General features: G+C 40.3%; 1 protein-coding gene across 11 annotated transcripts in view; it reads left to right on the forward strand.

Moving 5' to 3' along the window:
- LIMCH1 (LIM and calponin homology domains 1) overlaps window positions 1-13,698 on the forward strand; it is a 352,547-nt gene that overhangs the window by 274,000 nt on the left and 64,849 nt on the right. For 4 of the 11 annotated variants that reach the window (XM_070372327.1, XM_070372326.1, XM_070372324.1 and 1 more), the window contains exons 9-12: window positions 375-641; window positions 8,809-9,111; window positions 11,973-12,215; window positions 12,729-13,061. The exons of the other annotated variants lie outside the window; for them this stretch is intronic. In XM_070372327.1, coding sequence (XP_070228428.1) covers window positions 375-641; window positions 8,809-9,111; window positions 11,973-12,215; window positions 12,729-13,061 — 1,146 coding nt within the window. The remainder of the gene's footprint in view (window positions 1-374; window positions 642-8,808; window positions 9,112-11,972; window positions 12,216-12,728; window positions 13,062-13,698) is intronic. 11 annotated transcript variants of the gene reach the window in all.

Genomic DNA, 13,698 nt, shown 5'->3' on the forward strand with positions numbered 1-13,698 from the left:
ATCCTTTTAGCAAAACCATCCTGATCATTGCTTGGTTATTTCTTATAGTCTACCTTTATTATCTATGATTTTCCATTGAGTAAACATTTTATTAAAAGTTGTAGTTATTGAACAAAACATGAATTTTGCCTTTCTGGCAGAAAAGGTTTTTGCCTATCAAGTTTGAAATAGCTTTCAATCAGTATAGAGATTATGATGCGTTGTATTAATTAACAAATGGCTACATTTAATTTTCTTCACATTACCAGAATAGTATTGCATACTATGATTTTTTTTTCAAGTGGAAGTAATATCGGAATGACCAGGAGCTGATCTATGATCTGCTCCCCAGCCTAGTGTGTTAGTTTGGTCAATTGTGTTGTCCAACTCACTAGCTATCCTGAAACAATAGAGGAAGAGGAAGGTGAAGTGGGGTCTCATTGTGAAGAGGACCCCGTCAGCCAAATGGACACCAGTGGGAAGCCTCCTGATGGTGGGTCAGAACTACCCACCAGTTGTGGGAAGGAGCAGCCTCCTCCAGAGGGGGCTGTGGTGGCACCAGCTCCCAAGTCTGAAGAGAAAGCTGCTGCTGAAATGCAAAAGCGCAGAAGGCTGGAGCAAGCCGGAATCAAGGTCATGCCCGCAGCACAGCGCTTTGCCAGGTTAGCTGTGCAGGCCAAAGACTGGCCTGGCTGGCTTTGTGCATGCCCGGAGCTTTGGAATCTGTCTGATGTGGTGGAGTTTCCATCTTGTTTTCCCACTTCCTGCTTTACCCGTTGCATCATTATTTCCTACTTGGAGCAAATAGAAATAGCTAATCATCTTTGCCTTCAGGCCTGTCTCTGCTGAATTTTTGGTTACTTTAAATGGAGGTAAAGAGTGAGCTTCATGCTGCTTGAGTAGACCTTATTCTGGTCAAGTATGTGTGGTCAGTCACTTGTGGGCTACAGGATATATCTGGCAATAACATCTTATTTTTCAATTGTTTATGGCTTGTTAATTTTCACACTACTCCTAAATGGCTCTTATCTTCCTTTACACATCACTAGAAAATAGTTCCTTTGGCATGGGAAGCACTGTCTTTAGGAAGAGTGGCTGGCTGACAAAAATCTGCTTACTTTCTTTGTCCCAAGGGAGTAGTAAGTACAATTAGGTTTATTTGACTCATTTCTAAAACTTGTTGATTCAAAAACGAAGGATGGAGTAATTACTTCTCTTAATTGTAACAAAGGCACTGGTATACAGTCTTGGTGGCCTTGAGTTACGAGAGAGATGGAGACCTTCAGCAGCTGAAGTCACAGAGAAGTATAGTTGTACAGTTTCACGTGGTGTTTGCAGAAGCTGATTAATTTTTGTCATGTAATAGCCACGAAGATCCTAACAAATGATAGTGAGACCAAAATTTATTGGACAAATTGTAACTCATAACAGTTTGACAATTGAAATTCCTTTGCCACTTGCTCTTTCATTGAATCCTGAAAGGTAGGTGATATGCCCATTTTTTTCAAGCAGAATAAACTGAGGATCAGTGAAAGTAAGTTACTTAACAGCCTCTGAGCCAGTTACTGCTGACCTGGTGGCCACTTTCAGATGTTCTCTGACCACCGCATCCCCGCTGCCTCCCACACATTTGACGGAACGTTTTCCATCCCTCTGTACAACTCCGTGTGTGGTTATGCTGTGGTCTAGATCTTCACTGAAAATTCCAGAACTGGCTTATATGGATTTAATCTTAGAGTAGCTTTGTATTGATAAAACACCAAGGATATAATTCTTCCTGTCTGTGGTATCCCACAGATAAACATGTCTGTCCTAAATGTGTATGTGCTTCTAGAAAACTCTGACATAAAACTGTGCTTGTGCCACAAGAAACTCTCGGGGTTTCTAAAACTATAAAGGGTAATGTCATAACATCTTAGAAATAAATCCAGATATTCTTTAAATTGCAATTCAGAGACCTTTTGAGACACATGCTGTTTCAGCATCATTTGAGCATCTATGTATATCAAAGACCAGGCTAGGTGCTGAGAATATCAAAATGGAGTATATCCTCTTACCGGTTTTCAGCTTTTCCTGCTTCTGTCTTCAAGCCTGGGGCACTGTGGAAATAAGTAATAAGTGATACAGATAAGAGAGTGGATTTATTAAAAAAAAAAAAAAAAAACGCTTTAATCTTAATTTCCTTGACACACATACCTTCATTTTTATTACATCTGCGAAGTCTGCAACTAAAAGTTACCAAAGACACCATCATCTTTTTTTATTATTTTTCTTGTTATTTTCAAAAATTGCCAATGTTTGAGTTTTAAAATCTCGTTTTTAAAAAAATCGATTTTTTTCCATGATTACTAATGCTATTGACTATTATAGCATGTGTATTGGCTACTCAGGTTGTTTTTTTTCCGATAAAGTCCCTCATATCTTCTGTCATTTACTTTTGTGCTTTAAAAAAAATGTTTTATTGGGGTAAGAACACTTGGTATGAGACCTACACTCTGAACAAATCTTTAACTGCCCAATACAGAGTCGTTAACTATAGGTACAATGTTGTACACCAGATTCCCAGAATGTATTCAGCTTGCTTAACTGAAACTTTATGCCTATTGATTAGCAATCCCTATTTCACCCTCCCTCCATCCCTCGTGACCACCGTGCCATTCTTTGATTCTCTGTATTTGACCATTTTAACTACTTCATGTAAGTGGAATCATGCCATTTTTTTTCTTTTTATGACTGGCTTATTTCACTTAATGTCCTCGAAGTTCATCCATGTTGTCACATATTACAAAATTTAATTCTTGTTTAAGGCTTAATAATATTCCATTGTATGCATGTACACAGCCTTGTTCATCCCACATCTTGCATATTATGAATAATGATGTGGGAGTGCTAAGATCCCTTTGGGAGTCCTGGTTTGAGTTCTTTTGCATATATACGCAGAAATGAGATTGCTAGATCTAGTTCTATTTTCACATTTTGAGGAGCCTCCCCATGTCATCTTTGTTGTTACAGTTGTTGTTCAGTCGCTGGGGCATGTCCAACTCTTTGAGGTCCCATGGACATGTCATCTTTAGAGTATCCAAAAGAGCAAGGGGGAGACAAGTAGGCAGAGACTGGAAGAGAACTCGGCACACCCTGGAATCGTGGTGACGTGGAGAAGAGAAGAGAGTGGGCAAAGGCTGGGGATTCCACGAGTGTCCTATGCCTCTTCAGTAACTGGAAGTTTATTTTCTGATAAAACAGTGCAATCTTTTATGACAGCTCCCATCCTGTGCACAGACCTAGAATCGTAGTTAGTCTATAACCATGAATTCTAAAATTGAAGAAGAATAGTATATTTGTGTCGTAATATTTGCTCCTGTCCATGTTCCTGGGATCTGGCATAATTTTTCCATATTTTATCCAAGTTAGCTCTATTAAGCAGAAATTTGCAGGTCAGTTAATGTCTGCAGATGTCAGTTAATGTCATACTTTAGAGCTACTGACTTAGCATTTAAAGTGGAGTTCAGGAAAATCATGCATATTCCCAGAGAATGTTCCCAATAGCAACACAACACAGCTGCTCCAAACACCCAGAATTCATTTGTTAGATAGATTTTTCAGCTGCTAGCTCTCTCATAAAAGTTTTATATATACCATGCCACCAGCCTGCCCTGTCTGAGTCTTTGTCACTTACTTTTTGCAGCCCACAACAGAGTCAACGGCCATCCTAAATTTATCCACATTTTGGATCCTGCTTTTAATGTGGCAGAAAGTAGCTTAACTGGAATGAAATGCATATCATGAAGAAAGAAAGGATTCTTGGTGTCTGGAAAATAAGACTATGAAACATTTCAATATGCTGATGTCTCTTAAGGCATTTTAACTTCAGTCTCCTGTCTTTGCAATCCAAATGCATTCTGGCCACCACATCTTGGAACCCAACAAGAGGCACCAGATACTTCTTGTGCCTATTTCTGAGCTGAGAAAGTCTGTGTTTGCAGAGCTGGGGAGAGAATGAGGTACAGGCGAAGAAGGAGACATGTAGATGAGAAGAAGGCCTGACTTTTGTAGGCCAGTTTTTGGTTGTGTCACAAGTATTCTCAAACACCTCCTTGAATTATTTTTAATACCATATAAAAATGAGCAAAAGTGCATGAGTTTTCTAGTCGAGAAGTCCCAGGCTTCCTGTCAAAGAATATGTTAGGAGGTATCTTAGCACCATGGGACAGAGTAGGTCTTTCTTATTAAATATGTCTGCCATTGAAGTCAGAAATGCATAAACTACTTTTCCTTCCATGTTTATGATTTTAGTTTATGATGTAGTTAGCTTAATTACCCCCCAAATATGAGACTCTGCCAGAGAAGCTGAGATTTTTGTGTTTAAGAGGATAAAATAAGAACTAAGATTCACTTCCCCTGAATTAAAATGCCATGGAGATTTGAATTCTCCGACTTGGTGTTTCCCATTGGAGAAGTAAACTTGTTTTTGAACTGAATTATAGGTTTCACGTGATTGGACTTCTTTTCTAATTGTTTTCATATGTTTCAGCACTCAGTCTTTTCTACTAGTCTGTGGATCTTCTCAGGCACATAGTAATTAATCACAGAGAGGGGGAAAAGCCCTCCAAGGAACAATAGACATTTTAGAAGTCTTCGGAGGAAGAGCAGATGCAGCTAAGTGCCAGACACATATTCCTCCTTACCAGATGCCTGTGTGTCACTGAACAGATTCCGGGGGATCAGGGACCAGGCAGACACAGGATGTGTGTGAACCTCTGTGACTCTGGATGTAACTGCCCTGGTTGGGCACTGCGTTAACCAGGGAGGTCTCTGGTATTGCCCGTGACACTCCCAGGAGGCCTAACAGGCTTTTCTGGAGAACCCGGTTTCTTTCAATAGAACAAACTGACTGCTAGTCTGAGCTGGTTGTTGTGCACTAAGTAAAAGGGAGTGAAAGAAAATGCCAGCTCTTCCTCAGTTGAAATCATTATCTCACTCACTTTGAAATATATAAGCCTCAGAATTTTTGAGACAAGGGCTTTTCTTCCCCCTCACCTGCTCAGGGCCCACAGTCTCTCCTACAAAGATAGCCTTACTTGTTTCAGGACAGAGTTGCCAGGTTGGAGGCAAGGCTTGGCATTTCTCATGTCACATTGGACTGTATTCCTCCTAAGTAAAGCAATGAGCTGGGCCCACTGAGGAACCTCTTCTTCAACACAACTCATCTATGAATAACTCTGAAAAAATAGTGCCAAACCTCCCCCACAAATATCAAGCCAGATAGCGGAAGTCTGCCACTTAAATGTACTTACTTTACCTACATTCAGATGACCATAACTGGAAACCTCAACATTCCCCTCTGCAAAGTGGTCATCATAATTCCAGTCTTACAGGGTTGTCTTGAATGTTAATGTATCTGGAATATACTAGCTCTTCAGAGCTATTGTAATTATTAAAAAACAAAGTAGAGTATACTGAGGGTTTACAATAAACTGACCTTCAGAAAAGAAGGGCACATTATAAAAAGTCCTTTAAATGTTTTGCTAACCAGATACCTGTGAGCATAAGCCTTCATATTTGCCTTATATACATTATTTATTACTTCATAGCCAACAGTGCCAACCCAGAATTTATGTCATTAAATTTTTTCTCTTTCTGAGTCTGCCTTGAAGCTCTGAATTTACAGGATTCAAGCAATTAGCAGAATATCATTATGATCATTTTTCAAGTGGGCAGGGAGTGGCTTTAAGTGGCCAATGATATGGAAAGCTTTATTCACCCCCTCTTTTTAAGCCTGCGTATCTAAACTGAGATCATTTGAAATGAGTCCTGCCACACTGGGCATTTAGCCTAAAAAGAAACACCCCAGGGAATTTGTAGCCTAGCTGGATTCATGTGAAGCATAAGGCAGTAGATTCTCCTTGCTCAAACTGGCACGGCTGTTTGCATAAATGCATATGTTTTATCCCATAAAATTCTGCCTGAGTTGGGAGAGATTGAAGCCCAGGACTATGGTCAGAAAATAGAAGGACTGTTGCTTTTGGACTTGAGAGCTTCAAGCTCAGGGTCTGCTCTGGATGAGATGAGATAATGAGTTTGAAAGGGCTTTGTAAACTGTAAAGTGCCGTGCAAGCACTGTAAGGTATGATTAGTTAGCATTCTATTGTCAATCCTGACTGAGCATTGCCATCTGCAACTAGCAATGCCAATCACAACTCCATTCTGAGCACAACTCACAGGATCCCTTTATTTAGTAACCAAAATACCCTGTCTCCTACTTCCATAGTAATGATAATGCCTTATTTTTTACATGATGCTCCACTTTCAAAACTGTTGCTGGAGTTATCTTTTGTTTAATGAATAGTAGAGTGGTTAAGAACAGGACCTGTGGAACCAAACTGCCTGGGTTTGAATTGTAACTTAAGCAATGGCGCTTTGACCTTGGGCAAATTTCTTCTCATAATCTCAGTTTCCCCTCTATAATATGGGGGTGCTAATCCCACTGCCATTACAAGGCTAATATTAGAGTTAAACGAATTAACACTAGAAAGAATTCTAGCGCATTGTGGGTGCTCCATAAGAATGAGCCACTCTCTTTATCATCATCACTGTGCTTTTTGAATAATGAGTTTTCGAAGAGATTGATTCAGTGGCCTCTCATTTCCCACTGACCATTCTTTATGGCCACAGTCAGCCAATGCCAGTTGGTTCTTGCCAGACTTGTTGGCTAGGGAGGCAGGGAAGAGAGTCAACACAGTCCAAGAGGGGCCAGGCGGGAGATGAAGAGCAGGGGTGCTCAAAGGGCAGTATTGCATATATTAAGAAATAAATTTAATTTGCAGCCACATGGATGGACCTAGAGATTATCATACTAAGTGAAGCAAGTCATACAGAGAAAAAGAAATATGTGATATCATATGATATTATGTATATGTGGAATCTAAAAAATGATAACATGAACGCATTTACAAAACAGAAACTCACAGACATAGAAAACAAACTTATAGTTATCAAATAAAAAAGAGAGGGAAGGATAGATTAGGAGTTTGGGATTAATAGATACACATCACTATGTATAAAATAGACAACAAGGACCTACTGTATAGCACAGGGAACGATACTCAGTATAGTAATTTTAATGGAAAGGAAGCTTAAAAAGTATATATATATTGATATATAAAACATGTATATATATGTATATATATACAATATGTATATATAACTGTATCTCTTTGCTATACACCTGAAGCTAACACAACATTGTAAATCAACTATATTTCAATTAAAAAAATTTTTAAAGAAATAAATTTATTCAAGGAGCATCACCCATCACCTCTAAATTCCATGATTTAAAATTCTGTTGAGAACAGTGGTCAGCAGGGAGAAAGAGTTTTCTGGGCATGACTTTGATTTTGATTCTCCAGAAGTCAGGTGGAGTGAGGACCTGCTGTCACCTTAAGCTGACAGCCTCCTCTGCAGCAGACAGTGGGCTACCTGGTCGCCCAGTGGAGACAGTATTTCCTTGCTCTTAGCCAACCTAATTCCTCCTGTCTTTATTTTTGAGTTGACCTGTCCCATGAGCATGAAAAATTTACTGTTAATCCTCTCTCAGAAATTGGATACAAAGTAGGTGAACTTCCTTTAGAAACCAAGATATTGTATTTACTTATCATCTCTATGAACTGAAAAGATAATCATTTTTTAAGTTTTAATATTTTATTATGATTTAGAAGCAAGGCTGATCTTATGAGTAGGGGAAGGAGTTTGTCTGAATATCAGAAAGGCACCATCAACTGTATTCTCACCCTGCCTGCCCCCGACAAAAGCAAAAAGCATAAAAAAGTCCTAATAGTCTACCATTAAACTGCATTTCTCCAAGAATTTAACGTTTGGGGCCTTCAAGATTTCTTTGAAAATGAAAATAGTCCTAAGTAAACATTTTGACAGAATGCCTTAACACAATTCACTTGACATCTAGCATATGACAAAGAAGAAGAGCTGAAAGATGGAGAACAGTGAGGGTAAAAGCCTGAAGAAAGGATTGCTGGTGGGAGGGAGCAGGGCAAGATAAGCTTTTGTGCCTGAGTCCATTCTGTGAATGGTCCTGGACTATCCCAGATGTTTCAGTCTAGCGCAGCTTTGCAGGAAGATCATCCTTACACATTGCAACCCAGTACACATCCTAGGCGTGCTGCCGCATGGCTGCATTCATTAGCATTCCCCCAGATTAGTTCCTTGGTGGCTCAAATTTTTGCCCTGTCAGTCAAAATAAATTGAGTACCTATTGGGTGCATTACTAATGTGCTAAAGAAAAACATAACAAAAAAATGCCTCTTGGGATTTCCCTAGTGGTCCAGTGGTTAAACTGGGTGCTTCCAATGCAGGGGGTGTGGATTTGACCCCTGGTCAGGGAACTAAGATTCCACATGCTGTGCAGTGCAGCCAAAGAGAAAAAAGAAAAAGAAAACCAACAACAGCAACCAAAAAAAAAAAAAAAACCCACAAAGTCATAAAAATATTTTTTAAATGCTTCTTATTTTTCTCAATTTCATGAAAGAATTTGGATTGTCACTTTCAGAGCCATTTAGGATCCTGTCTTTCTCATGCTGATGGGGCGCTGCAAGTTAAATGAATGCTTAGTATTGCTAGTAGCTGGCTAAATTCCAGCTTTTGAAACCCACCCTAACTCTCTGCAACGCTGGATTAAAGTAGTAAACAGATGTCATCTGGACTAACGATACTGAGAAGACCTTTCACTAACAAGACAGTTGTCTGCCTGACAATGGGGATTTAAAAACTGTTTTGGTCTGATCACATGTGGAGTTCCATTTAATTTTGCTCTATCAGTCAAAAGCAATTAAATGATGAGAAAGAAGCTGTTCGAAATATTATCCTTCGTAAAGAAAACCCTTTCCTGGTCCACCAACACGGCAGAGATTCAGAATCAGAAGATGAAGTTGCATGTCGACTGCCTGATCTTGAGAAAGATGACTTTGCTGCCAGGAGAGCAAGGATGAACCAGACAAAGCCAATGGTGCCATTGAACCAACTCCTCTATGGGCCTTACCGAAAAAAAGAGGCAGAGAAATCAGATGGCAGCAAACAACACTCAAAGGGAATCTCAGAAAAGAAAACTCTAGAACATAAAAGGTGTGCACTCTGTGTGCGTGTGTATGTGAAAGAGGGAGAGAATATAATTAGGTGAAGGTGATTTGAATTATAGCCCCTACCCTGGCCCCCATTCCTCTAATTCCTACCTTGATTACATGTAATCAGTAATGGTGGTTTATTTTGAAGTGGAATTCCAGATAGCTGATCTCTTCTAAGTTCACATGGCAGGGAGCAGAATGACCATGTCCAAAACAGGGCTGAATTCACCGAATAAACTTGGAGCCCAAGCGTGCAGGTGTGCTATATCCACACCACACATGGGTGCTGGTTCACAGACTGGTATTCTGTGACACGGGGCGGGAACAGCCACCTCTCCAGGCGGCTCCATCCTTCAGCAGGCAGAAATCACAGTTATCCCTTAGCTATGAACCCTTCTATCTCATTAGTGCCTTTCAGATATTGGAAGGGGAAAGAAAGGAGCCTTGCTGATTCTTCCCTCACAGCAACGTGATCACCTAGACATCTGATGATGGAGACTTCTCATTAAAAAATAGTCCTCAGATATATAACGCACTTCTATTCATTCTGTCATGGAAATTATTTTTAAGTGAGTTTCCTTGTCCCAGCTTTTCTTCCATCTTCATAATTAAGGAAAGGAAAGGAAAATTTAATGAAATGGATTTGACCAGTGATTTTTATCCCAAGAGGGATACAAAATCAGTTCAGCCTACTAAATTTCCATGGGCAGAGTTCATCATTCTTTTCCTTTATATCAGAATCAAAGTTCACATCGTTATTTAATTGCCATATTTCTGCCTATCACTTAAGAGGTTTATAATCTATTGAACGAAGAATATAAATACTTCAACTGTATTTTACACAATTAAAGTGGTTCTTTGGGCAGAGTATTGAGATCAGTGCAGTTGTTCATGTTTTCCATTGTATTTTAGTATTTTATTTAGGAAGCACCAGATATAAAGATCTGGACATAAACAGGGATTAGAACACAGAAGACCTGGCACAGTTTTCATAGGACACATTCTAGCTTCAGGAGGCTCTTGGTCTTTGCAGTTCTTGTTGGCATGCCTTGTAACACACCATTCTCAGAGGGCCTTGTGGGAGGGATTTAGTTGCTGCTGGTGGAACAAAAACTTCTAGATAGCTGAGTAGCATCAAGACATATTGATGGGGATCAGCAATTTGAGTTAGGAAAGGGAGTAGCTTTTGTACCTCCCTCTTTTCCCTTCTCCTGCATGCCATTTTAATTCCTGACATTTCCAGCCCCGTGTGTCTGTTGTCACCTGTGTCTGTTTATGGGGACACAGCCCATGATCTCTCTAGAGAGCTTCATAGAACTGCTGAAAAAAAAGAGAGAGCCCCCTGGTGACTTTTTGCTGTGCCCTTCTTTCCCCTTCCCCAAATTGAAAGTGAATAGAAAATTCTGTAACCTTCCTATTTGCATAGACTCTGTAAATACACCAACTCATCCAGGTGATTTAGTTTGGAAAAAATGAATAGCCCCATTTATGTACATTTCTAAAAACTTCTATCTCAGGGAACATATTTAGTTAGAAACTGACTTTTAATGCGATGGAATGTTTATGCACGTAGATGCCACAGTTTTAGTTTAAATTATAATATTGTCAACATTAGCCATTTAATGTTCATTTCTTATGGGAACAATTGAAAATATCAGGCCACTTCCCTCATGGTCCAGAGGTTAAGAATCTACCTTCCAATGCAGGGAACGCAGGTTCGATCCCTGATTGGGGAATTAAGATCCCACATACTTTGCCCTGCGGCCAAAAAAGTTTAAAAAATAAAACAAAATTTGCCAGAAAGCTTAAAGAAATAGTTGATTAAAACATCTCTATATATAAAAAAGAGAAAGTATCAGATTTATCATTAATGAAGGTGAACAGTTATTGACATAAGAAACAAATGGGTATTGCCCCTGTGGATACAAGTAGAGAGGATACGCTCTCTGTTCGTCAAGTGTACATTAACCAGACCTAATTAATGCTATCAGAGAAGGCAGTGGCACCCCACTCCAGTACTCTTGCCTGGAAAATCCCATGGACGGAGGAGCCTGGTGGGCTGCAGTCCATGGGGTCTCTAAGAGTCAGATACGACTTAGCGACTTCACTTTCACTTTTCACTTTCATGAATTGGAGAAGGAAATGGCAACCCACTCCAGAATTCTTGCCTGGAGAATCCCAGGGACGGGGGAGCCTGGTGGGCTGACGTCTATGGGGTCACACAGAGTCAGACACGACTGAAGCGACTTAGCAGCAGCAGCAGCAGCAATGAATGCTATTGGAAGTCAGAGACTGAATTTGAACATTGAACCTTTCTGTTAAGCATTGACCTAATCATACTTTCTGGCATACCTACGAAGGTTTATGGTTGAGATGTTTAATATGTGAGCAATGTTCCAGCTATCTCCACGCTAATCCTAGAATTTGGATCATGCAGAGTGTGTTACTAACATTTTACTGCTGCAATAAAAGACATTCCAAGAGGGCTCAGGGATTCAATCAGAAAACTTGAATTCATTATAGTAACTTGAATAGTGTGGGAATTGGGCTTCATTACTGTCAAACTGAAATCTCATTCCCATCTCTAATATTCTTATGGCGAACCCTGGCTTCTCTTCTTAAACTAAGCTAGAGACTGTTACCTGGTGGAAAACTCTGTCTCGTTACAGTGTCAAAAGGGTAGCATAGTAATCCAGGCTACAATTGATTCCATATTTTTGAGAGAGGAAAGGTGCTTGCATCATTCCATCATTCCATTCTGTGCTCAGCCTCTGAATTTCTGTGCTTGACATTCTGTTTATCTGCTCCTCTTCCTGAAACCTGATTTTTCTGATGATGTGGGGGCCTGGACCAAATCAACAGAAACCAAGGCCAGACAGAAGAGGTGAAGTCAAGGGTGACCTGTATTGTGCGGGCCCAGGAAAGTGAACCTGCGGAAGCGGGACTCAGGAAGGTGCCGGATCTGTACAAGGATGACCTGGCCCAGCGGAGAATTCAGGGCAGGCTCGGCCCTCACCGTGAGGCCCCAAGCTTTATCACGGTTGCCAGTATAACAGAAGCCGACCTGGAGACATGGGAGAGACTGAAAGTGTCAGAAAAGACGAGGTGTGTCGTGGTTCCCCCTAACAGTGGTATCATTTGACTTTGAGCAAATCAAACACTTATCCTTCTATCACTCTTTATTTTCACGGCCAGAAAAAAAGAAATACCTCTCAAAACACAGAGCATATTTTGCATGAGTTAAAACTTCATAATACTAAAAATTACAAGGAAACATCCTTTTTAATTCAACCGACTTATTGTGAATGCGTATTTCAATAGGCTTGTTTATTTGTAAGGAATTTAAACTTGACTTGTAAATCATTTTAATTATTTCATAGTACCTAAGATTTTCTTATGCTGTCATTTATGGCATTGGAAGTGATATTTTAAAAGCTGTAGAAAAGCACTATTTACCCAGGCAAGGCAATGATCATTTCTTCATTTGATTAATTACTGCAAAAGCAATTCTGCTTTAGCCATCCAAGTATTTTTCATACATCCACTATATTTTAAAAACTCTTCCTTGATCTGTACTCACCTTAGAAACCTTTGGAACTTATTTCCGGTTCTGACTAGGGATGGAGATGTGGAGCACACGTGTGCCCCTGAGCCTTCACCAGAAATTAAAGCGGAAACTGCCATCCGGGATGACTTTGCCAGCCGCAAGGCAAGGGCCTATAAGAAAGCTTCCAGCAGCCCTAGGCAAAAGTTCGTGCACTTTGGGCCAGTGACAGAGATAGACCAGCAGACGTGGAAGCGGCTCAGCATTGGCAGGGCGGGGCCGAGGGAGGATGCAGAGGAAGGCATCAGTCACAACAGCAAGACTCACACATGTGCTGTGTCTGCTGCCTCAGCGGCCACGTCCAGCTTAAAGGAAGACCGCATGCTTAATCCACAGAATGACTGCAGGTATTTTCACCATTACACGTGCAAGGAGGTCTGCATGGGAATCACTGCCGCTTTTAAAGGGTTCGCTGACTCACGTTAAAGGAACCCCCAGAGATGACAAAGTTTTAACAGGCTCTTTTGCTGGTTGGCAGAGAAGGGAGGTCAGTACCCCAGGGGGCAAGTGTGTGTGAAGTTAAAAGACATCCATTTTGATTCTGTTGTCACCAGAATCACTGCCTGGGAATGCCAATAATTTTGGCAAATGCCCCTTTTTCTCTCGGCCGCATTAAGCACTATTTTATTCATCAGCAACATTGAACAGACTAGATGGGATGTTTTAATGATACTCTTTGTGTTTTTCCTAAAAATATGTTGACAAAAATCTAGATTACCTATATGCTCCCTCCTTCCTGTCCCTTAAGGGAGGAAAAAATAGTTATTAGTATCGTAAGTTCAGATTTCAGATATCTAAGCAGACACACAATAAAGTAAACCTCCTCCCCCTCTACTTTTTAAAAACATACAACAGAACTCGAGTGGAAAGACTCCTTTGAGGGTTCCTATGAGTCAGGATTCCTTGGATGAGTAACCATTCAAATTTGTGAGGGATCAACTGGGAAAAGACCTTGTAGACCTGTCACCAGTCCTCATTCTTACC

Source organism: Bos mutus, chromosome 6 (assembly GCF_027580195.1).
Source record: "Bos mutus isolate GX-2022 chromosome 6, NWIPB_WYAK_1.1, whole genome shotgun sequence".
NCBI lineage: Eukaryota > Metazoa > Chordata > Mammalia > Artiodactyla > Bovidae > Bos > Bos mutus.